At 41.5% G+C, this 23,617-nt stretch overlaps 1 protein-coding gene across 1 annotated transcript in view; it reads left to right on the forward strand.

Annotated features, from left to right (window-relative positions):
• Positions 1-23,617, forward strand: part of LOC128652382 (centrosomal protein of 164 kDa-like) — a 161,319-nt gene that overhangs the window by 121,026 nt on the left and 16,676 nt on the right. Inside the window, exons 27-29 of the mRNA XM_053705319.1 lie at positions 9,548-9,746; positions 11,647-11,720; positions 19,315-19,708. Coding sequence (XP_053561294.1) covers positions 9,548-9,746; positions 11,647-11,720; positions 19,315-19,708 — 667 coding nt within the window. The remainder of the gene's footprint in view (positions 1-9,547; positions 9,747-11,646; positions 11,721-19,314; positions 19,709-23,617) is intronic.

A 23,617-nucleotide genomic window follows, 5' to 3' on the forward strand; every position in this document is an offset into this window, starting at 1 on the left:
TTCAGACACTTCTGCACCTTGTTGCTTCCTTTCTCTACTTGCTTCGGTCGAATGACTGGGGTTGGAGGGAAGGGGGTTGATATTTAACAGCTTTTCTGGGGTGCTCTTTGCCGCTTCCTCCTGGGCAGTAGTGATATTACCAATAGTAATTAGATGATCCGTGGACTCACCGTGTCAAGAAAGAAATACATTTATCAGGTAAGCATAAATTTTGTTTTTCAGATTATTTTTCAAGTTATATCAGACCATTACTGATTTTGGTTATATATCATTAGATATGCATAGATAGATCATTGAAATGAATAGAAATAATTGGGAGGTGAACTATCTCCAGTTTATACAGGGAGTGCAGAATTATTAGGCAAATGAGTATTTTGACCACATCATCCTCTTTATGCATGCTGTCTTACTCCAAGCTGTATAGGCTCGAAAGCCTACTACCAATTAAGCATATTAGGTGATGTGCATCTCTGTAATGAGAAGGGGTGTGGTCTAATGACATCAACACCCTATATCAGGTGTGCATAATTATTAGGCAACTTCCTTTCCTTTGGCAAAATGGGTCAAAAGAAGGACTTGACAGGCTCAGAAAAGTCAAAAATAGTGAGATATCTTGCAGAGGGATGCAGCACTCTTAAAATTGCAAAGCTTCTGAAGCGTGATCATCGAACAATCAAGCGTTTCATTCAAAATAGTCAACAGGGTCGCAAGAAGCGTGTGGAAAAACCAAGGCGCAAAATAACTGCCCATGAACTGAGAAAAGTCAAGCGTGCAGCTGCCAAGATGCCACTTGCCACCAGTTTGGCCATATTTCAGAGCTGCAACATCACTGGAGTGCCCAAAAGCACAAGGTGTGCAATACTCAGAGACATGGCCAAGGTAAGAAAGGCTGAAAGACGACCACCACTGAACAAGACACACAAGCTGAAACGTCAAGACTGGGCCAAGAAATATCTCAAGACTGATTTTTCTAAGGTTTTATGGACTGATGAAATGAGAGTGAGTCTTGATGGGCCAGATGGATGGGCCAGTGGCTGGATTGGTAAAGGGCAGAGAGCTCCAGTCCGACTCAGACGCCAGCAAGGTGGAGGTGGAGTACTGGTTTGGGCTGGTATCATCAAAGATGAGCTTGTGGGGCCTTTTCGGGTTGAGGATGGAGTCAAGCTCAACTCCCAGTCCTACTGCCAGTTTCTGGAAGACACCTTCTTCAAGCAGTGGTACAGGAAGAAGTCTGCATTCTTCAAGAAAAACATGATTTTCATGCAGGACAATGCTCCATCACACGCGTCCAAGTACTCCACAGCGTGGCTGGCAAGAAAGGGTATAAAAGAAGAAAATCTAATGACATGGCCTCCTTGTTCACCTGATCTGAACCCCATTGAGAACCTGTGGTCCATCATCAAATGTGAGATTTACAAGGAGGGAAAACAGTACACATCTCTGAACAGTGTCTGGGAGGCTGTGGTTGCTGCTGCACGCAATGTTGATGGTGAACAGATCAAAACACTGACAGAATCCATGGATGGCAGGCTTTTGAGTGTCCTTGCAAAGAAAGGTGGCTATATTGGTCACTGATTTGTTTTTGTTTTGTTTTTGAATGTCAGAAATGTATATTTGTGAATGTTGAGATGTTATATTGGTTTCACTGGTAAAAATAAATAATTGAAATGGGTATATATTTGTTTTTTGTTAAGTTGCCTAATAATTATGCACAGTAATAGTCACCTGCACACACAGATATCCCCCTAAAATAGCTATAACTAAAAACAAACTAAAAACTACTTCCAAAACTATTCAGCTTTGATATTAATGAGTTTTTTGGGTTCATTGAGAACATGGTTGTTGTTCAATAATAAAATTAATCCTCAAAAATACAACTTGCCTAATAATTCTGCACTCCCTGTAGGTTAATCATTCATATTTGATCAACTTTTCAGCTGTATTTTATTGGAAATAGTAAAATGATTACTTTAATAATAACAATTTAAATAGTTTTATTAAAGGGACACTGTACCCAAAATTTTTCTTTCATGATTCAGATTGAGCATGAAATTTTAAGAAACTTTCTAATTTACTCCTATTATCAAATTTTCTTTATTCTCTTGGTATCTTTATTTGAAATTCAAGAATGTAAGTTTAGATGCCGGCCCATTTTTGGTGAACAACCTGGGTTGTCCTTGCTGATTGGTGGATAAATTCATCCACCAATAAAAAAGTGCTGTCCAGAGTACTGAAACCAAAAAAAAACTTGCCTTCTTTTTCAAATAATGATAGCAAGAGAACGAAGAAAAATTGATAATAGGAGTAAATTATAAAGTTGCTTAAAATTGCATGCTCTTTCTGAATTACAAAAGAAAAAAATTGGGTTCAGTGTCCCTTTAAACTAAAACAATAACATGTTTTAATGGTTGCCCCTACCTTAGGTCCATGTGCAGATCTATTCCACTCCAAACAATCTTCTATTCATTCAGCTTAGTAAAACTTACTATGGGTTAATTATGTGTACATTTGCAGGGTAGCAATGACATTAAAGGGACAGTAAAGTCAAAATTAAACTTTCATGATTCAGAAAGATCATGCAATTTTTCACAATTTTCCAAATTACTTCTCTTATCTAATTTGATTGTCACTGTCTCACCCAATGTGTTCAGCTAGGCCCCAGTAGAGCATTGATCTAATTCAGCAAAGGATATGATGAAAGCAAAGCTAATTTGATAATAAAAGTAAATCTGAAACCTGAAAATAGCATGCTATATCTGAAACCCAAAAGTTTTCTTTCATGATTATGTCCGTTTAAGGTCTATTTCTCATCTCTGTTTTATTTTATAACATTTTTTCTGTGAAGAAGGGGCATGTTATTTCTACAGACAAAATTTACAGTTTTGGGAACTACAAAACCAATTATGTGATAATATCTTCACGATAGATAAATTGCCCAAAATATTCTGACAGAAACCTTTTGAGCATTACATTGTGAAATAGATTAGTGGAATAATTTACCAAAGAAATAAACTTGACAACCATGAATATATAGCATCTTGCTTTATAATTAAAAACTAATCAATATTTCAGGATGAATAACCTTTAGACTATAATGTATCTTAAATTGAATCTATTTATAGATATATTTGTCCTGTGTGTTCTCTCTTGTCTGTGACAAGAGCCCAGGGTATTTCAGTGTTTCCTTACCTGGACGATATCTTGGTACAGGCTCCATCTTTTCATTTAGCAGTATCTCACACCAACAGACTTTTCTTGTTTCTTCAGCACCATGGTTGGAGAATACATTTTCTTTCATGTAATTGGCAAGAGTCCATGAGCTAGTGACGTATGGGATATACATTCCTACCAGGAGGGGCAAAGTTTCCCAAACCTCAAAATGCCTATAAATACACCCCCCACCACACCCACAATTCAGTTTTACAAACTTTGCCTCCTATGGAGGTGGTGAAGTAAGTTTGTGCTAGATTTCTACGTTAATATGCGCTTCCCAGCATGCTGAAGCCCGGTTTTCCTCTCAGAGTGCAGTGAATGACAGAGGGATGAGAAGGAAGTATTGCTTATTGAATGCTATGGTCATCCTATTGGGGATCTATTTCGTAGGTTCTCTGTTATCGGTCGTAGAGATTCTTCTCCTACCTCCCTTTTCAGATCGACGATATACTCTTATATACCATTACCTCTGCTGATTCTTGTTTCAGTACTGGTTTGGCTATCTACTATATGTAGATGAGTGTCTTTTGGTAAGTATGTCTTATTTTATTTGACACTCTCAGCTATGGTTTGGCACTTTATATGTAAAGTTCTAAATATATGTTTTATACTTATATTTGCCATGATTCAGGTTAATCAGTATATTTCCTTACAGACTGTCAGTTTTCATTTTTGGGAAATGCATATGAATAAAAAAAATTCTTACCTGAAATTTTTTTTCAATTTGACTTTTCTTTCTAAATTGCGGGCTGTTAGGCTCGCGGGTGCAAAAAATGCTTGGATTTATTGCGTCATTTTTGGCGCAAGACTTTTTGGCGCGAATATTACGTTTGTTGACGTTATTGACGTCATTTCCGGCGTCGTAGTTGACGCCGAGAGTTTTCACATAGTTGCGTCATCTATGACGCTCATGTTTGTTGCAGACGTTTTTGGCGCCAAAAAATATTTTGTCAGTTGTGGGCGTCATACTTGGCGCCAGTTTTTTTTACATTATTTAAGTCTTTGTTTCTTTTTGCTTCTGGTTTCCAGAGGCTTATTCTGTTTGCATTTTTTCCCATTCCTGAAACTGTCATTTAAGGAATTTGATAATTTTGCTTTATATGTTGTTTTTTCTATTACATATTGCAAGATGTCGCAATCTGACCCTGTATCAGAATCTACTTCTGGAATGCTGCTGCCTGATGTCGGTTCTACCAAAGCTAAGTGCATTTGTTGTAAACTTGTGGTAACTGTTCCTCCGGCTGTAGTTTGTGTTAGTTGTCATAATAAACTTTCAAAAGCAGACAATATTTCCATTAATAGTAGTCCATTACCTGTTGTTGTTCCTTCAACATCTAATGTAAGAGAATTTGTTTCTAATTCTATTCAGAAGGCCCTGTCTGTTATATCACCTACTAATAAACGTAAAAGGTCTTTTAAAACTTCTCATAAATTAGATGCATTTTTAAATGACCACCAACATTCTGATTTATCTATTTCTGATGAGGAGTCTGGTTCAGAAGATTCTGCCTCAGATATTGACACTGACAAATCTTCATATTTATTTAAGATGGAGTTTATTCGTTCTTTACTTAAAGAGGTGTTGATTGCATTAGATATGGAGGAGTCTAGTCCTCTTGATATTAAAACCAGTAAACGTTTAAATTCGTTTTTTCCAGAGGTTTTTCCAGTTCCTGATGCTATTTCAGATCATGTAATTTCTAGGGAATGGAATAGTTTGGGTACTTCATTTACTCCTTCTTTAAGGTTAAGAGACTGTACCCTTTGCCGGCTGATAGATTGGAGTTTTGGGAAAAAAATCCCCAAAGTTGATGGGGCTATCTCTACTCTTGCTAAACGTACTACTATTCCTACGGCAGATAGTACTTCTTTTAAAGATCCTTTAGATAGGAAGCTTGAATCTTTTCTAAGGAAGGCTTATTTATGTTCAGGTAATCTTCTTAGGCCTGCTATTTCTTTGGCTGATGTTGCTGCAGCTTCAACTTTTTGGTTGGAGGCTTTAGCGCAACAAGTACCAGATCATAATGTGTATAGCATTGTTAAGCCTCTTCAACATGCTAATAATTTCATTTGTGATGCCATTTTTTATATCATTAGAATTGATGTCAGGTATATGTCTTTAGCTATTTTAGCTAGAAGAGCTTTATGGCTTAAATCTTGGAATGCAGATATGACTTCTAAGTCAACGTTGCTATCTCTTTCTTTCCAAGGTAATAAATTATTTGGTTCTCAGTTGGATTCTATAATTTCAACTGTCACTGGGGGAAGGGAGCTTTTTTGCCTCAGGATAAAAAATCTAAGGGTAAATTTAGGGCTGCTAACCGTTTTCGTTCCTTTTTTCAGAATAAGGAACAGAAGCCTGACCCTTCCCCTAAAGGAACGGCTTCCAATTGGAAGCCTTCTCCAGTCTGGAATAAATCCAAGCCTTTTAGAAAATCAAAACCAGCTCCCAAGTCCGCATGAAGGTGCGGCCCTCATTCCAGCACAGCTGGTAGGGGGCAGGTTGCGATTTTTCATTTTCAAAGATGTTTGGATCAATTCAGTCCAAAATCATTGGATTCAGAACATTGTTTCTCAAGGGTACAGAATAAGTTTCAAGGTAAGACCGCCTGTGAGAAGGTTCTTTCTCTCACGCATTCTAGTGAACCCAGTAAAGGCTCAGGCTTTTCTGAAATGTGTTTCAGACCTGGAGTCATCTGGGGTAATTGTGCCAGTTCCATATCGGGAACGGGGTCTGGGGTTTTATTCAAATCTGTTCATTGTACCAAAGAAAGAGAATTCTTTCAGACCCGTTCTGGATCTAAAAATTTTGAATCGTTATGTAAGAATACCAACATTCAAAATGGTGACTATTCTGCCTTTTGTTCTGCAAGGGCATTATATGTCCACAATAGACTTACAGGATGCTTATCTTCATATTCAAATTCATCCAGATCACTATCAGTTCCTGAGATTCTCTTTTCTAGACAAGCATTACCAATTTGTTGCTCTTCCTTTTGGCCTAGCAACAGCTCCAAGGATCTTCCCAAAGGTTCTCGTGCCCTTCTCTCTGTAATCAGAGAGCAGGGTATTGCGGTGTTTCCTTATTTGGACGATATCTTGGTACTTGCTCAGTCTTTACTTTCAGCAGAATCTCACACGAATCAACTTGTGTTGTTTCTTCAGGAACATGGTTGGAGGATCAATTTACCAAAGAGTTCCTTGATTCCTCAGACAAGGGTAACCTTTTTAGAATTCCAAATAGATTCAGTATCCATGACTTTATCTCTAACAGACAAAAGACGTCTGAAATTGGTTTCAGCTTGTCGGAACCTTCAGTCTCAATCATTCCCTTCAGTAGCTATGTGCATGGAAGTTTTAGGTCTCATGACTGCAGCATCAGACGCGATCCCCTTTGCTTGTTTTCACATGAGACCTCTTCAGCTTTGTATGCTGAACCTTTGGTGCAGGGATTATACAAAAATATCACAATTGATCTCCTTAAATCCCAATACTCGACTATCTCTGACTTGGTGGTTAGATCACCATCGCCTAGTTCTAGGGGCCTCTTTTCTTCGTCCAACCTGGACTGTGATTTCAACAGATGCGAGTCTTTCAGGTTGGGGAGCTGTCTGGGGATCTCTGACAGCGCAGCGGATTTGGAAATCTCAAGAGGCGAGATTACCAATCAATATTTTGGAACTCCGTGCGATTTTCAGAGCTCTTCAGTTCTGGCCTCTTCTGAAGAGAGAATCATTTATTTGTTTTCAGACAGACAATGTCACAACCGTGGCGTATGTCAATCATCAAGGTGGTACTCGCAGTCCTCAAGCTATGCATCTCGGATACTTGCATAGGCGGAATCCAGCTCCTGTCTAATCTCTGCGGTTCATATCCCAGGTATAGACAATTGGGAAGCGGATTATCTCAGTCGCCAGACTTTACATCCGGGAGAATGGTCTCTTCACCCAGATGTGTTTCTTCAGATTGTTCAGATCTTCCAGAAATAGATTTGATGGCTTTTCATCTAAACAGGAAACTTCCCAGGTATCTGTCCAGATCCAGGGATCCTCAGGCGGAAGCAGTGGATGCGTTGTCACTTCCTTGGAATTATCAACCTGCTTATATCTTTCCGCCTTTAGTTCTTCTTCCAAGAGTGATTTCCAAAATCATAATGTAACGTTCGTTTGTACTGCTGGTGGCTCCAGCATGGCCACACAGGTTTTGGTATGCGGATCTTGTTCGGATGTCCAGTTGGCAACCTTGGCCACTTCCGTTAAGGCCAGACCTTCTATCTCAAGGTCCGTTTTTCCATCAGGATCTCAAATCATTAAATTTGAAGGTATGGAGATTGAACGCTTAGTGCTTAGTCATAGAGGTTTCTCTGACTCAGTGATCAATACTATGTTGCAGGCTCGTAAATCTGTGTCTAGAAAGATTTATTACCGAGTTTGGAAGACTTACATTTCATGGTGTTCCTCTCATAAGTTCTCTTGGCATTCTTTTAGAATTCCTAGAATTTTACAGTTTCTTCAGGATAGTTTGGATAAGGGTTTGTCTGCAAATTCCTTGAAAGGACAAATCTCTGCTCTTTCTGTTCTTTTTCACAGAAAAATTGCTAATCTTCCTGACATTCGTTGTTTTGTACAGGCTTTGTTTCGCATCAAGCCTGTCATTAAGTCAATCTCTCCTCATTGGAGTCTTAATTTGGTTTTGAGAGCTTTACAGGCTCCTCAGTTTGAGCCTATGCATTCTTCGGATATTAAGTTACTTTCTTGGAAAGTATTGTTTCTTTTGGCTATCTCTTCTGCTAGAAGAGTTTCTGAATTATCTGCTCTTTCTTTTGAGTCTCCTTTTCTGATTTTTCATCAGGATAAGGCTATTTTGCGGACTTCATTTAAATTTTTACCTAAGGTTGTGAATTCCAACAACATTAGTAGAGAAATTGTTGTCCCTTCGTTGTGTCCTAATCCTAAGAATTCTTTGGAAAAATCTTTGCATTCTTTGGATGTGATAAGATCTTTGAAATATTATGTTGAAGCTACTAAAGATTTCAGAAAGACTTCTAGTCTATTTGTTATCTTTTCCGGTCCTAGGAAAGGTCAGAAAGCTTCTGCTATTTCTTTGGCTTCCTGGTTAAAGCTTTTGATTCATCATGCTTATGTGGAGTCGGGTAAATCCCCGCCTCAGAGGATTACGGCTCATTCTACTAGGTCAGTTTCTACTTCCTGGGCTTTTAAGAATAAATCTTCTGTTAATCAGATTTGCAAAGCAGCAACTTGGTCTTCTTTGCATACATTTACTAAATTCTACCATTTTGATGTTTTTTCTTCTTCAAAAGCAGTTTTTGGTAGAAAAGTTCTTTCATTCAGCGGTTTCAGTTTGATTCCTCTGCTTATAATTTCAGTTTTTTTCATTATAAGATTAAAACTTTTTGATTTGGGTTGTGTATTCTTTTTTCAGCGGAATTGGCTGTCTTTATTTTTTATCCCTCCCTCTCTAGTGACTCTTGCGTGGAGTTCCACATCTTGGGTATTTGCTATCCCATACGTCACTAGCTCATGGACTCTTGCTAATTACATGAAAGAAAACATAATTTATGTAAGAACTTACCTGATAAATTCATTTTTTTCATATTGGCAAGAGTACATGAGGCCCACCCTTTTTGTGGTGGTTAGGATTTTTTTGTATAAAGCACAATTATTCCAATTCCTTGTTGATGCTTTCGCTCCTTTCTTATCACCCCACTTCTTGGCTATTCGTTAAACTGAATTGTGCGTGTGGTGGGGGGTGTATTTATAGGCATTTTGAGGTTTGGGAAACTTTGCCCCTCCTGGTAGGAATGTATATCCCATACGTCACTAGCTCATGGACTCTTGCCAATATGAAATAAATTAATTTATCAGGTAAGTTCTTACATAAATTATGTTTTTTAAAGCATTTTCTTATTCCCCAGTTAAGGGTCACTTTTCTGGGTGTCCAGATAGACTCAGTTTCTATGAGACGCTCTCTGACTAAACAAAGAAGGTTGAAGATGATTTTAGCTTGTTCAAATCTTCTGTTCTGTATCCTTTGTATGGAAATGCTAGGCCTAATGATTGCCGCATCGGATGCTATTCTGTTTGTTTGTTTTCACATCAGGTGATAGGAGTTTTATAGATCTCTTGGGGTTTTGGAATCTTTGCCTCCTCCTAGTGGCCAGGAAGAGTAATTCCCAGGAATAATGGATCATGGACTCTTACCACAATGAGAGAAATTATTTTATCAGATAAGCATAAATTATGTTTTTGCTTGTTTAGGTTTTTTATTTTCAAAATATTCTCCCTTCATTTCTATTTGACCCCTCTTTCCCTAGTGTGCGGCATTACATCTCATCTCAAGGTGCCTCCATACAAAGTGCAAAGGATTTCTTGCAGCAACAAACCCACTCAATGCGCCGCCGGCAGAGCCTGCTCAGGTCCACCAAGCATCAGTGGCGACATGACAATATGCAGTTAAGCCCGGATGCAGATGGATTACAACTTGCAGAGAGAGGGGGAAATAGCATTGAAGAGGTAACTTACATGCCTTGTGTACTGGTTTTCAGATGATGCTGTAAACAAAGTAGTTTGAACAGCCTGTGAACACCCTTGGTGCCAATGCAGTATTCCCTTTTATTTTTCACATATAATTAGTAAATATAGCCTTATGTAATTAGCATTATTTTAGGGAACCATAGGGTTCCGTGCTGATTTGCTGCAACTCAGTGGCCCCATTGATAAACTGGATGGACATTAAAGTCAATAAATAAAGTTTTAATTATGCAGAGTACTTTGCATTGCACTTTCATTTGTTTTATTTGCATTGCCTCCTTTTCCTGTAATGAAACTTTTATTTAAATATTGTAGTTTTTCCATCGCCATCAGAGAGTCTGTAGTTCATTATATGTAATTCAGAATCATGACCTTCCTACCTACTGCTCAGCGATTGCTTGATTTGTGCAAGCTCTCATAAATATATGTTGAAGACTATCTATATAAGTTTATACTTTAAAGGGACAGTCAAGTTAAAAAAAAAAAAATCATGATTTAAATAGGGCATGTAATTTTAAACAACTTTCCAATTTACTTTTATTACCAATTTTGCTTTGTTGTCTTGGTATTCTTAGTTAAAAGCTAAACCTAGGCGGTTCATATGCTAATTTCTTAGACCTTGAAGGCTGCCTCTAATCTGAAAGCATTTTGACAGTTTTTCACCACTAGAGGGCATTAGTTCATGTGTTTTACATAGATAACATTGAGCTCAGGCACGTGAAGCTCCTAGGAGTCAGCACTGATTGGCTAAAAATGCAAGTCTGTCAAAAGAACTGAAATAAGGGGGCAGTTTGCAGAAGCATAGATACAAGGTAATCACAGAGGTAAAATGTATATTATTATAACTGTGTTGGTTATTCAAAACTGGGGAATGGGTAATAAAGGGATTATCTACCTTTTTAAACAGCAACAATTCTGGTGTTTGCTGTCCCTTTAAGGAAATATTGGGCAGGCCTATAGTTCTTTTCTGTTGTCAAAATCTATGTTTCTATGTCCCTACTTTTACACAACAAAGTTGATACTTATCGAGCAATCAAGATGTTAATATGTTTAAGGTGTGTAGACTTGGCTGATATATTATTCTATAGCCAGACAACGTACTTGTTCAAGACTCCCCCAGTGTTATTAACCCCTAATCTTTAGACAATCAAACACTGTTAACCCTCAGAACCTTCACTGCTATTAACCCACAAAGTGGCTTGTTATGGCCTGATATCACAGAAGACATTGTTGTTTACAATCACCACAATGGGGATTCTTTAATGTCATAACAGCTCTATTTCACCTGTTGTACAACCAGCAGTGTCATCATGCAGATCAATTATTTTTAGGTGCAATTGCTTATGGTAGGACCTGCTGACAGTAACTTAGCCTGATATTCTTTTTTTTTATTATTCTTTATTTATATAGATGACATTAAATTCCGACAACATATCATACAATATTACAAATCCCTTAGAGGGGGTACAAGATAATCTTTGACATAGAGTTCTTTCCTTTCCAATGGCATGGAGAGTCAACAAATTCATTCATTACTGTTGGGAATTAAATACCTGGCCACCAAGAGGAGGCAAAGACAACCCAGCAAAAGCCCAAGTAGCCCTCCCACTTCCCATACTCTTCCAGTCATTGTTTTCCTCTGTAACTAGGAGGAGGTGAAGATAGTGCTCTGAAGAAAATTGAGTCCTTTAATGGGTAGCTTCCCTTCAAGATAGGACTGGGGGTTAATGCTATGTCCGTGTAAACCTCTTAGTACGGGTATTGGTGACTGTTAGCTGCTGGAAGTCGCAGGGAACTTCTCTGTCCTCTTTCCAGCAATCTGTGCTAACACCCCCATCTGGCAACCAGTGTTAAGCTTACACTGCTTTCCTTTCTACCTCAGGTCCCTGTCAGAAGTCTGGATGAAGCTATGAGACATGGAAGGCTGTGTCTGCTCCACAGCAGTGACCCTGCCAGGTAAGTCCATTTCTTTTGTTTTATGAAGGAGGCACAGTCCTTGGATGGGACAAATTTTAAGGTGCTCATGTGGTACCTTATTTACCACTCAGAAGGTTCTGGGGACTTAATTATCTCCTTAGGGGATATTCTTTTATAAAGAGCAGATATGTACCTTTCTCAGGATTCTTTGGTATTGTTCATTTTGACACCAGAGCTCCTGATCTCAACATGGGGGACTTTGATCTTATAACAGGATCCTGTGGAGGGTTCTCTTTATTTTATTGCAAACTTTGTACTTTGAGTATAGTTGGTACAGTTTAGCTCCTTCCACTTTACTACACAGAATTTGGAGCCTACAATATTGATTCTCGCTGCATACAGCCGTGTCTTAGGGTCCTATATTAATCTTTGGCCCGTATATTGATGTTCACAGCAAACGGCTGCGTGACTTAGGGCCTTATATTGATGCTTGCGGCATATGGCCGCATTTTTCACTGTGCACTCTCTCTTCCAGGGTGGACAATATGGGAAGCGAATTTCCTGACCAGACAGTTCTTCCATCCCGGGGAGTAGTCCCTTCTCTCAGAAGTGTTCTCTGACATCTCTCAGGTGGGGGATCCGGAGATAGTCATGGCATCTTGTATCAATACCAAACTGCCCAGATAAGGGTCGAGACTGAGAGATCCTCAGACAGTTTTATCCGTTCCCTCCGTTTGCTATTCTTCCCAGGGTTATAACCCACATAAATCTGGAGCAGACCTTTGTGATCCTAATTGTACCAGCTGGCCTCGCAAGTCTTGGTTTGCAGATCTGGTGAATATGTCTTTGTGGAGGTCATCTTAATCTAGATTCTCTGAGGCTGACTGCATGGAGATCTAAAACAGGTTTTTCTGATAAAGTCATTGATACTCTGATTCAGGCTCATAAGCTGGTTTCTCGTCGGCTGTATCACAGGTGTGGCACCTCTAACTAGTCTGGTGCAAGACTCGAGGTTTCCCTTGGCACAAAGTGAGAGTTCCTCAGAGGTTTTGGAGAAGGATTTGTCTGCTAGTTTTCTCAAGGATCAGATTTCTGCCCTTTCTGTCTTTGCTAGCTAATCTTCCGGACGTTCAGTCCTTTGTTCAGACCCTGGTTTGAATCAGGCCTGTGTTTCGACTTGTTGCTCCTCCTTGGAGCCTTAATTTTGTTCTTTTCATATTAAACTTTTCTCTTGGAAAGTTTTTGTTTTTGTTGGCTATTTCTTCTGCATGTAGAGTTTCAGAATTATCTGCCTCTCCTTATATGGTTTTTCATGCGGATAAGCCTGTCCTACGTACCGATTTTGGGTTTTCTTCCCAAGATGGTCTCTGACTGCAATATCTATCAGGAGATTGTAGTTCCTTACTTTTTGTCCTAATCCTTCTCAAAAGGAATGTTTGTTACTCAACCTGGATGTGGTGCACGCTTTGAAATCTATCTCCATGATTCCAAGGATTCTAGGCATTCTACTTCTTTGTTTGTTGTGTATGCTGGTGAGCGTAAGGGTCTAAACTTCTTTCCTTTTGGTTGAGGAGTGTCATTCGTTTGGCTTATGTGGAAGCTGGTCAACAGCCTCCTGAGAGGATTAAGGCTCCCTTTTCAGGGGCTGGGTCCTCTTCTTAGGCTTTTAAGAACAAAGCTTCTATGGAGCAGATCTGTAAGGCGGCTACCTGGTCCTCCTTGCATACCTCTTCATAATTTTTACAAGTTTTGATGTTTTTACCTCAGCTGAGGCTTCCTTTAGGAGAAGTGTGCTTCAAGCGATGGTACCTTCAGCCTGCCTTATTTTCCCTCCCTGTTCATTCTGTGTGTGTCCTCTCTTGCTTGGGTATTGGGTTCCCAACAGTAATGAATGAATTTGTGGACTCTCCATGCCATTGGAAAGAAAACAAAATGTATGCTTACCTGATAAATTCCTTTCTTTCCTGACATGGAGAGTCCACAAACCCTCCCTGTTATTTTTAAGGCGGCATTTTTTCCTAATCTTCTGGCACCTCTATAACCCTAGTGTTTCTCCTACTCTTCCTTATTTCCTCGGCTGAATGACTGGTGGAGTATGGGAAGTGGGAGTGATACTTGCGTTTTTGCTGGGTTGTCTCTGCCTCCTCCTGGTGGCCAGATGTTGAATTCCTAACAATAATAAAAGAATACGTTGACTCTCCATGCCAGGATTTTTTTTTTTTTATCAGGTAAGCATACATTTTGTAATCTAATGGATAGTACAATGCATATGTTGGTAAAGTTAATCTCCAGATTATTCAGCTTGTCATCTTCTTTTACATTTATTTTACAATTCCACTTATCTCATTAGCTCTTGAGAAACATCTTTCTTCACTGTGGCAAGCTTGTAAGTGGTTAGTACATATCAACCACAACTTAAACTTAAGGGGTCATGAAACCCAAAATCCTTCTTTCATGATTCAGATAGAGAATACAATTTTAAACAATTTTCCAATTTACTTTTATTTAATTTGCTTCCTTCTCTTGTTATCCTTTGCTGAAAGGTTTATCTAGGAAAGCACAGGAGTCACGGAAGACATCATTGACAATAGGTCACGGAAGACATCATTGACAAATGCCTGGAAGACTGCAGGGTCGTTACACAGCCCAAAGGGCATTACAAGGTATTCGTAATGCCCAGATCTTGTGTTAAAGGCAGTCTTCCATTCGTGGCCTGGAGAGATGCGAATCAGATTATATGCCCCACTTAAGTCCAGTTTCGTGAAAAAGCGGCCATCCTGGAGCGAGTCATACAGTTCGGTGATCAATGGTATGGGATAGCGATTCTTGATGGTTATGTTGTTCAAGGCCCTGTAGTCAATGCAGGGTCTGAGCCCACCATCCTTCTTACTGATAAAAAGAAGCCGGCCCCAGCAGGAGAGGAGGAAGGACGAATGAAACCTTTTGCCAGGTTCTCTTATATGTACTCCTCCATGGATTTGGTTTCAGCCTTGGAGAGTGGATAAGTCCTCCCTTTGGGAAGTGGGGCTCCGGGAAAGAGGTTGATCTTGCAGTCGTAAGAACGGTGGGGTGGCAGCATGTCGGCTGCTTTTTTCTCAAACACATCAGTGAAGTCCGCATATACTGAGGGAAGGTTTGGAGGAGTCTGTATAGTGGCTATGGGAATACGGGTCAGAGGAATGACTTTAGCAAGGCAGGAGTGGAAACAGGAGGTGCCCCAGGAGGCCAGTTGTCCCTCAGTCCAATCGAACCGTGGATTGTGTACCCGAAGCCAAGGAAGACCATGGATGACAGGCTGTGCTGGATAATGAATAACCTTAAACTGTAACTGTTCAGTGTGGAGGACTCCCACAGTCAGGGTCAGGGGTGCTGACTCGAAATGAATCCGGCCCGAACCAAGGGGGGTGCCATCCAGGGTAGTTATTTTGAGATAATGTCTTTTCTGTAGAAGAGGCAAACCAGCTTGAATCATGAAACGGGGATTCAGGAAGTTTCCAGCTACCCCTGAATCAATGAAGGCTTGAGTGTGGACTGTATTCTGAAGGAAGGTAAGGGCAACAGGTACCTGGATCCGAGAAGAGTGAGGGGATTTAGTTGAGACCATGCTTAGAGGTACCCCAGTGTTATCCTCTAAGCATTGGCTTTTCCCGGCTGAACATCACAGTCCTTTAGTTGGTGGGTGTTACATCCACAATAAAAACATAGCCTCAGTCTCCTTCTTCTCTGCCTTTCAGACTCTGAGGGTTTGAAGGAGGAGAGATCCATGGGTTCGTCTACCGAGGTAACTAGACCTGCTGAAGGGGTAGCAGATGCTGCCGAAACTGGGCAAATAGGAGGACGGGGGGGTAGGACCATCCTTGTTCTGTCTTTCTCGGCTTGCCTTTCCTGAAAGCGAGATTCCAGATTGATACAAAACGCTATAAAGTCATCCAAAGAAGAAGGTATATCATAAGTTAGTTCATCTTTGATGCGTTCATGGAGACCCCTCCTAAAGGCTACCTTGAGAGCACTGCCATCCCAGGTGGTTTCAAGTGCCAAGGTGCGGAACTCGACAGCAAAGTGTGCCACAGTTTTTTTACCCTGGCAGAGATCCAGGAGAGAATATTCTGCAGCAGAGGTATGGCCAGAAGTCCCAAACACAGAAGACAAAGCAGATATGAACTCATCAGCATCATGCAGGAGTGTAGCATTCTGTTCCAAAAGAGGAGAGACCCAGGCTAGGGCCTTGTCCTTTAGCAAAGAAATGATAAAGGTCACACTTGACTGATGAGACCGAAAGGTGTGAGGATCGTTGCGGACGTGCAGCCTGCATTGGTTTAGAAAGCCCCTGCAATCAGTAGTACCTTCATACTTGTCAGGCAAGGGTATCCCGGGGTATGCTTCCAGAAGCAGAAGAAGTCACAGTACTGGGAGTAGGGGCTGGTGGTGTAGCAACAGGAGCGGCATCCCTCGCTTCAACTATTAAGGAGAGCTGAGCGGTAATAGCTTCTAGCTTGGAATCCGTATTCTGCAACTGTGTGGTATGGGTTCCCAACATCTGTCTCTGAAGATAAACAGCTCTTGCCACCTCATCTGGCTGCATGGCCCAAGTATAATGTAATGCTCGTGGGATACTCCTCTATCAGACCGAACTCGGCCAGTAGTCTTGTTATCCCGGCATCGAGCCGGAATGATAGGGAATATCCCAGAGCAGAGAAAGTTAGTAAGGTGAGGAGAGCGGCACTCACCACAGGCAGGACAGTTCCCAGCGGCAACGGCAGATCAGTCCAAGGACACGCCACTAGAATGGTCAAGGCAGGCAGGGTTTGGCAACAATATATCAGTCCAGCAATTTAGGGGTTAAACAGGCAGAGTAGTCAGACAGGTAGAGTTCAGCAGCAGTAAATCAATCCAGCGATTCAGGGGACAAAGAGGCAGAGTAGTCAGCAACAGGCAGGTTCAGCATCAAAGATCAGTCCAGCAGTTAAAGGGTTAAGGCAGGTAGAGTAGTCAGTAAACAGGCAGGTTCAGCAACAATGGTATAGAACGATCTGTCACACCCAGGAGCACACAGAGTAACACCTATACTTGGGCAGTGACAGATCGTTAGTTTAGGGTTTAAATAGGCACAAGATTTGCGCCAGAGAGCTCCCAGCAGCATCAGGAGTGTGCGACGATGACGTCGGCGCCGCACGCATCCTGAGCCAACACTGCCCCTGGCAACGAGCAGGAAGGAGACGCCGCGCCCCTAGCAACGGCTAGAGCGGCGCGGCGTGACAGTTTCCCAGTATTTTAATGAACAAATTTTAAGTAGCCTGTAGTTTCCCAAATCTCAAAAGTATAAATACCCCGCCCACCTCACTCATACCTCAGTTTAAAAACTTTGCCTCAGTAGGAGGTGGTAAAGCATTATGTGCTTGATTCTTCAGTGAAAGACGTTTCTAAGCATTTTGAAGCCCAGTTCCTCTCTTTCAGTGGCATATCTTAATCATCAAGGGGTGGACTTGCAGTCCCCTAGTTATGAAAGAAGTATTTCAAATACTTTCTTGGGCGGAATCCAATTTTTGTCTAATCACTGCGATTCATATTCCAGGTGTAGACAACTGGGAAGCGGATTATCTCAGCCGTCAATCTCTTCATCCGCGGGAGTGGTCTCTCCATCCAGATGTGTTCCATCAAATTTTACAGATGTTGGGCCCTCCAGAAATAGATCTGATGGCCTCTCGTCTGAACAAGAAACCTCCCATGTACCTCTCAAGGTCCAAGGATCCTCAGGGGGAAATGTTAGATGCTCAAGCAGTACCAACCTGCATACATTTTTCCTTCTTTGGTTCTATTACCAAGGGTGATCTCAAAGATCATAATGGAACAATCTTATGTGTTTCTGATAGCCCCAGCGTGGCCTCACAGGATTTGGTATGCAAACCTTGTCCAAATGTCCAGTTGTCCGCCTTGGCCTCTTCCTCTTAGACCTGACCTATCTCAAAGTCTATTCTTCCTTCCAAATCAAATCTCTAATCTTAATGGCATGGAAATTGAACGTTTAGTCCTCAATCATAGAGGTTTCTCTGACTCTGTGATTAACGCTATGATTCAGGCTTGCAAGCTTGTTTCAAGAAAGATTTAACATAAGATTTGGAAAGCTGCATTTCATGGTGCTCTTCTCATGATTATTCCTGGCATTCTTTTTGAATTCCTAGGATTCTTCAGGATGGTTTGGATAAAGGTTTGTCTGCCAATACTTTGAAAGTACAAATCTTTGATGTTTCTGTTTTATTTCACAGAAATATTGCTAATCTTCCTGATATTCACATCTATTTTCTTCTTAAAACGGGGAGAGTCCACAGCTGCATTCATTACTTTTGGGAATACAGAACCTGGCCACCAGGAAAAGGCAAAGACACCCCAACCAAAGGCTTAAATACCTCCCCCACTTTCCTCATCCCCCAGTCATTCTTTGCCTTTCATCACAGGAGGTTGGTAGAGAAGTGTCGGAAGACTACGGAGTAGTCTCTTATGGAGGGTAGTACTCTTCGAGATGGGACGGAGTTTTAAGTAGTCCTGTCAGCCTCTCAGTGAGAGCATGGATGTAAGTTAGTCCGGAGATGCAGAGGGAGTCTTTCTGCGAAACCATCCCGACTCATATTAACAGCTCCACAGGCAATCAGTGTTGACGAGTTTCGCTGCCTGCTTTCTTCACTCAAGTCCATGTCAGAAGCAACGCTACTATCTGTCAAACTTGAAAGACCGTGTAACTGTTCCACGGCATAGATTCCGTGAAGATCGTTTCATTTTACTTTCATTGTGGATGTAATGTAAATAATAGAATACAGGGTCTCAGTGGGACTCCTTTATCTTTATGGAATCAAGGGTTAATATCTCCTGAGGGGGTTATTGAGCAGTGGGGGACTTTAATCATGTTTTATGTGATTCTGTCTGCTTATATGTAGAAATGTTGGGGCTCATGGCTATTACGGAACGTACATTTTTTTTTTTTAGAGCTACCCAGTTCTTGTGGACTGGCGCCCTTTTCTTTGGCCTACATATTGCACCTTGTGACCAGGCATGGTCACGTTTTCATTCTCCATTTCTGTATCGTGACCGAGTGGCGGTGGAGAGGACCTGTTTCTCTACTTGTCTGGGTCATAGGAGGTGGTCACCAATATGAAAATAGTCTCCAGCACTCCAAATCTATTCAATGGCAATTTTATTCACATATATCCGCAACGTTTCGGGGTCACAGCCCCTTACTCATGCTTCTTACTCTTACTCACAGCCCCTTACTCATGCAACGTTTCGGGCTGTGACCCCGAAACGTTGCTGATATATGTGAATAAATTGCCTTTGAATAGATTTGGAGTGCTGGAGACTATTTTCATATTGGTGTTTATCTGTTGGAGGGATTGGCGGTTCCCTTGGTCTTACGTGCACTCCCCATCCACTGTGCTGTGCTCAATTTGTGCCTTTCATAGGAGGTGGTGAGTGCCCCAGCCATTGGGGGTGTGAGGTGCCAGTTATTTTTGTCCAATTTTGTCTGGTCAAGTTATGATTTTTCTGAGGAGAATTTCTCTGACTCAGATTCTGTTTCCTGCTTAGATTGTATGGAGGCCTGGGTAATCCAGCCCAATCATTTATGTTCCGTATGCCGTAATAGAGTGCTTTTTTCTCCCTCTGGGGAGAGATTGGAGACCGCTGAGCCGTCCGCCTCTGAGGATTCAGTGTCTCGTGAGGCACGTTCCCTGGAATCTTCTGTTCCTACACAAGCAGTTGTCCCAAATTCTTCTCTGGAAGGAGGTTTCTTTCCACCAGAGGTTGCTGCTCGGTTGCGGATGGCCATATTAGTGGCGTTGGCGCATTTACAGCTTCTTGAGGGCCAGCGACGAGCTTATCCGTGTCCTCTTTACCTGGCGAGTCTTTCCTCTGGGGGAGTTGTTCCCTTTGAGGCTTCAGGGGGACAGCCGGCAGGATCTGCGCCTTCAGATGCCCCGCCGGAGATGAGTTTTGCCTTTAGAGTTAGTCTGACGCACCTGAGTGTATTGCTGCGGCAGGTACTGGAGGCTTGGGAGGATTTTAGTCTTTGTCTCCGGAGGGGAAGGATGTGGATCATACTCCTGACTGTCTTTTGCATTTGTATCTAATCCCAGTTCTGAGCTCTTGACCCTGACAGACTGGCCCTGTCGGTGTTTCTTTTTCTTTCTTGGCGTTCACATGTGTGTGCGGCCTACTTCTTTTGATCTGATTAGGATGTGTTTTCTTTGCAGAGCTCGAGACTGTTGTAGACTTTTCCTTTTAGGAAACTTTTCTTCTCTGGGATTTTTGATACTAGCGATTTTCTGGTCGCAATGGTTGTTACTTCCAGAGGAAGTCGCACACAAAAAAAAAAAAAAAAGAGTTAAGAGGCAGAGTTTAAGCCTCAGAGCTTATTTGTCAGTTTTTGTTTAGTCTAGCCCTGCTAGGGTTTAGAGCTTTCAGTTAGCCCTTGAACAGTTTAGTTGTACCCTGGTTCGCAGGCTTGTCCTGGTTGGGTACTAGTTCACTCTGTTCTTTTGAGGTTATATCAGACATTTTGTACAAGCTGGTCCTGTTTGGGTACTAAGTTGACTTACCTCTTGTTACGAGGTTGTCCTTTCTTGTTTCTACAAGTTATAGAAGGCCTTTCTATCCTAGATATCCGGCTGGCCCTACTTTATTATCTTAGTGGGGCGTCCAATGTTTTTATTACATGGCCTTACCTGACATTTAAGTATTTGATACTGGTGTTTTGTCCTTGCATAGCTTGCATGGTTTTACTGGGATTCCGAATTCTGCTATGGCAGTATGTTTATAGTTCCTGAGGTCCTTTGGATAGGAGCTAGAGTCCTCCCTTCCAAATGGGGGGGATCGGATGACTGCTTGGAGATCTCCTGTACCTGGTGTAGTGGGAGATTATTCCCCCCTATGGGTTCTACTTGTGGATTGGATTGTCCGATTTTCAGATCTCTTTCGCCAGTGTTTTTCTCCTCTTTTTGAGGATTGCTATGTTTTTCACTTCCCCTTGCATTTTTGGGCTAGGACTTGTGGTCATCTGGTTGCGGAGACTAGGTTCTTAGGGACTGTTTTTGTCCTTGCAGTCTCCCCTTTTTTGATCCTATATATTTGGGGATCTGGGGGATTGTTATACAGTCTCTCTTGCCATCAACCGATAGGAGTTTTAGGATGCTCATTCATTCATTAATTCCTTTTCTCTGAGGGTTGATACAGATTGGATCTTAAGAGACTGTCATATTCTCTCAATCATGGATGTCTGATCTCTTTTGGGTCCTTCCTTTGTCTTCAGACTTTGTGGGTGTTATCTTAGAGGCCTTTTGGGGCTGAGTGGACAGCCACTGGGATACATCATAAAAGATCAGAGTAAAAGACCCCATGGGGGTATGGCAAATGGTGCAAATTTAATTTTCAGGTAACTTTGTGGTTGTTCCGCAAGGTTTTTGGTCTTGATCCGGCACCTGGTTTTGGGGGTCCGGTTTTTTAACCTAGTCCTTGTCTTTGACTTCACATTTTGGTTGCTCTGTTTTCAAGATTTTAATAGTCTTGGATCTGTCCGGCGTTCAGTAGCAGGCTTGTTTTTCCCAATGCTGGGGGAAGTCTCCTTGTTCCTTCTGGGGCAGTTCTTTTATCTCTTATGGAGAGATGGAGGAAGTTTTTCCTGGGAATTTCTTTACTGGAATATTCCTGGGTTTCTTCATTTTCCTTCTATTTGGAAGGATATGGTCTACTGCGCCTATCCAGTTTGCTCCTCCTGAGGTAGTTTTCCTCATCTGACTCTAGGTGTTCAGTGGGTTGAGGTTTTCTCTTGTCTGCAGTGTACCCTCCCTTCGGGTTTCTGAGGGGTAATTAGGATAGGTATCCTGGTTCCAGAGTTATTCTCTCTGGGTGTCGGTGCCTCCTTTTCCTTAGGAACTCGTGGTTGGAGATTCATTATATGATCTCTGGGCTTTGTCAATGCTGGAATTTTTTAATCTCTTTTGTCCTTGGGACATTGACAGTCGCTTCTGTGATAGGAATGTTCGATCGGAGTAGGGGTCAGGAATTCTGACTGCTCTGTTTGGGCATCGACCGCGTACAGTTGCAGTTGGTTCGGGAACCTTCCCTTAGCGGGTATTTGGTTCTTCCTTATTGGTTAGGGTGTTGTCCTCCCTTACCCCGTTGTCTAGTAGGGGAGGAGTTGGTCCGCCCTGCTTTCTGAGTTTTTTTCTCTTGTTCCTTTCCAGGAATGTCCTGGTGCAAGTTTGCTAGCTATTCAGTTGGCTAGTTACTATGTTTTGACGTTTAGTCTGCTGCCTATCCAATGGAAACCTGTGGCTTTCCTTTGTGGCATTAGCGGATGTTACTATTCCGTTCGTGTTCTGCTCCTGGGATTTTTTATGTCCTACGGGTGTTCAGTTTCTCTGTGCTAGTTAGCTGTCTATGGTAAGGTAGTCTTGTTCTACCTTTTGTCCTTCTGGGACTTCTGTTCCGGTTAAGGCTTTACATTGGTTCCTTTTATATCCATGTAGGAGGTGATCTGGAATTTTTCCTTTACTCTTTACTCTTCTCCGTCGGTAGAGTATTTTCTACGGGACTTTTTCCTCTTGCAGCCTGGTAGCCGCTTTTTTTCTAGTTATGCTAGGGGCTTCTCTCTTTGTTTTGTCCTTGAATCTTTGGTGATTGTTTCTGGAGGTTCTTTTGGACCTTCTTATCTGATTCTTCCCTTATTTCAGTTAGGGAGAATGTGGTGTGGGAATTTGTTTGTTGTTTCCCTTGCCATTGTTCATGAAGAGGTTTTTGTGTGCTTCTAGAGTGGGACTTTTGTCTCCTCAGAGGCTTTTGTGCTCAGTGGAGTCCAGAATTTAGAGTGATCTCTATCTGGGATTGTTATGGTTCTATTTAATGGGCAGTTACCTTGTCCTCTTTCCATATTTTTGTTCTTCCTGATTCTGTTGAAGTAGTTTTTTATCGGGAATCCGGGTTGTGTCAGGCTGTGGTGCCATGAGAATGGGCCGCCTTTTTGTTCCCGTCCGTTTGCATTCAGTGTCCTCTATAAGCTTGGGTATTGATTTCCCAAAAGTTATGAATGCAGCTGTGGACTCTCCCCGTTTTAAGAAGAAAAACTTAAATTATGCTTACCTGATAATTTTCTTTTCTTCTGTACGGGGACAGTCCACAGCTCCCCGCCCGTTTTTTTCTGTGGGCGTCCTTAAATTCTTTTTCTCTTGTAAGGTGTATCCAGTCCACGGATCATCCATTACTTGTGGGATATTCTCATTCCCAACAGGAAGTTGCAAGAGGACACCCACAGCAGAGCTGTCTATATAGCTCCTCCCCTAACTGCCATACCCAGTCATTCTCTTGCAACTCTCAACAAACATGGAGGTAGTAAGAGAGAAGTGGTGAAATGTAGCTGTTATTTTACTTCAATCAAAAGTTTATTATTTTTAAATGGTACCGGAGTTGTACTATTTTGTTCCAGGCAGAAAAATAGAAGAATCTGCCTCTGATTTCTATGATCTTAGCAGGTTGTAACTAAGATCTGTTGCTGTTCTCACACATGACTGAAGAGAGAGATAACTTCAGCGGGGGAATGGCGTGCAGGTTATCCTGCTATGAGGTATGTGCAGTTAAGATTTTTCTAGAAGATGTGAGTGCTAGAAAATGCTGCTGATGCCAAATTTATGTAAGGTAAGCCTGAATACAGTGATTTAATAGAGACTGGTATCATGCTTACTTTCTGAGGTAATACTCTTTTATATTTACAATATAAAACGTTTGCTGGCATGTTTAAACTTTTTTATATATACTTTGGTGATAAAACTTTATTGGGGCCTAGTTTTTTCCACATGGCTGGCTTAAATTTGCCTAGAAACAGTTTCCTGAGGCTTTCCACTGTGTTACTATGAGTGGGAGGGGCCTAATTTAGCGCTTTTTTGCGCAGTAACTTT

Source organism: Bombina bombina, chromosome 3 (assembly GCF_027579735.1).
Source record: "Bombina bombina isolate aBomBom1 chromosome 3, aBomBom1.pri, whole genome shotgun sequence".
Taxonomy (NCBI): domain Eukaryota; kingdom Metazoa; phylum Chordata; class Amphibia; order Anura; family Bombinatoridae; genus Bombina; species Bombina bombina.